This window comes from Rhagoletis pomonella, unplaced genomic scaffold, assembly GCF_013731165.1.
Source record: "Rhagoletis pomonella isolate Grant_MI unplaced genomic scaffold, Rhpom_1.0 Rhpom_scaffold_00007, whole genome shotgun sequence".
Lineage (NCBI taxonomy): Eukaryota > Metazoa > Arthropoda > Insecta > Diptera > Tephritidae > Rhagoletis > Rhagoletis pomonella.
Window position 1 is genome coordinate 6,809,797 of NW_023458561.1, and position 1,462 is coordinate 6,811,258.

The following is a 1,462-nucleotide window of genomic DNA, read 5'->3' on the forward strand; positions in this document are numbered from 1 at the left end:
ACGTTAAGCGTATATGTATATGCGTTAAAAAAAACACGGCTATTGTTAAGGTATAGCTCATTATCTAACAAAAAAACACATAAGTCCAAACGTTGTGCAAAAATTATAAAAACTCAAACTATGTTCACGAAAATTTCAAACTTTTTATTCTAGACATTTTCTTCCATATAAAAAGTTTTCAAGCATACTTTATATGGAAGACAATGCGTGACACCGTCAACAAAAAAATTTACAAAAATCAACACTATTTTGTAGCCAGTTAAAACTTTATTATACCATACAATTATGACCCTAAAATTTTTCTAAAGTTTTAAATTTTGATAAAAATTTGCTGAATTTTTATTATTTTTGTAAAGTTTAAACTTTGGATTCATATGGTAATTAAGTTTTATGTATTTGCGAAAATATTTATTTATTTTTTTAAAATATTTTTATTGGGCTTTGTACCACGATTGTTTATTAGGAAAAATTGAAAAAGCAACAAAGTCTAAGCGGTAGAAGTTATAGCACTATTTCGGAGATCACCACATCTCCTCATCAGACTTCTTTTTTCTAGACTTCAGCAGGGATCGAACCTGCGTATTCGATGTTCAAAGTCAGAAGCGTTAACCACTGAGCTATGTACATCCCGTAAACTCTTGTTGCTAATTCATTTCCCTTATTCAACCAACTACTATCAAGTGCAGCTGATTTGCCGCTATTTAAACTCGACAGCGTGGTTGTTGTCAATTCTATACATCCATTTGTGGTACAAAGCTCAATAAAAATATTATATAAAAAAAAAAATGTTAACAAGCCACAATAACTTTGACGAAAATATTTATTTATTTATTTATCAACAAACAGGATGCTTACAGACTATATGATAGATATGTAGATTAGGGTGCCCATCGAAACTGTATTTTTTTGGAAATTTCAAGACAAGATAAAATTAGCGGGTAGGGTCTTGAAATTTTCAAAAAAAAAAACAGTTTCGATGTGGATGTACTATTTGTCTTTACATTGTCTTACCTATTTCGATCCGATACATCGAATGCGTCCATTCTCGATATTTATCTTGATGGTAACTTTAAAATACGTCACTGCAATATAACAAATGCAATGTTAGACTTTTGATTTTAAAGAATTTGTCTAGTTAATTATTTATTGAATTTTTGTAGTAAGCCTGCAGGACAACGGTTGCTCTGAAACGCGCTTTAGTAGGTAAAACCTAAGGTATACATAATGCTACCTCTATCGAAAAAAGTTATGTAATTTCAAGACCCTAATTTTTTCCTCTTTATGAGAAATAATATTTCCTATTTTTAGTTTTTTTTTTATTTAAATGAATATTTTTCAATCGATTTTAAAATCGAATGTACTGAAAGAAAAACGATTTATAGGCCTTTAAAATTACGTATAATATTGTATAATTATGTATGATATGTATATACTAAGTATGCCAATCCCGGGATCCCGGTGT

At 29.4% G+C, this 1,462-nt stretch overlaps 1 protein-coding gene across 3 annotated transcripts in view; it reads right to left on the reverse strand.

The window, feature by feature from the left end:
• LOC118742280 (adapter molecule Crk) overlaps positions 1–1,109 on the reverse strand; it is a 128,231-nt gene extending 127,122 nt beyond the window's left edge. For all 3 annotated transcript variants that reach the window (XM_036474237.1, XM_036474236.1, XM_036474235.1), the window contains exon 1: positions 1,012–1,109. In XM_036474237.1, coding sequence (XP_036330130.1) covers positions 1,012–1,043 — 32 coding nt within the window. In that variant the 5' untranslated portion in view covers positions 1,044–1,109. The remainder of the gene's footprint in view (positions 1–1,011) is intronic.
• Between the last annotated feature and the right edge of the window lie 353 nt (positions 1,110–1,462).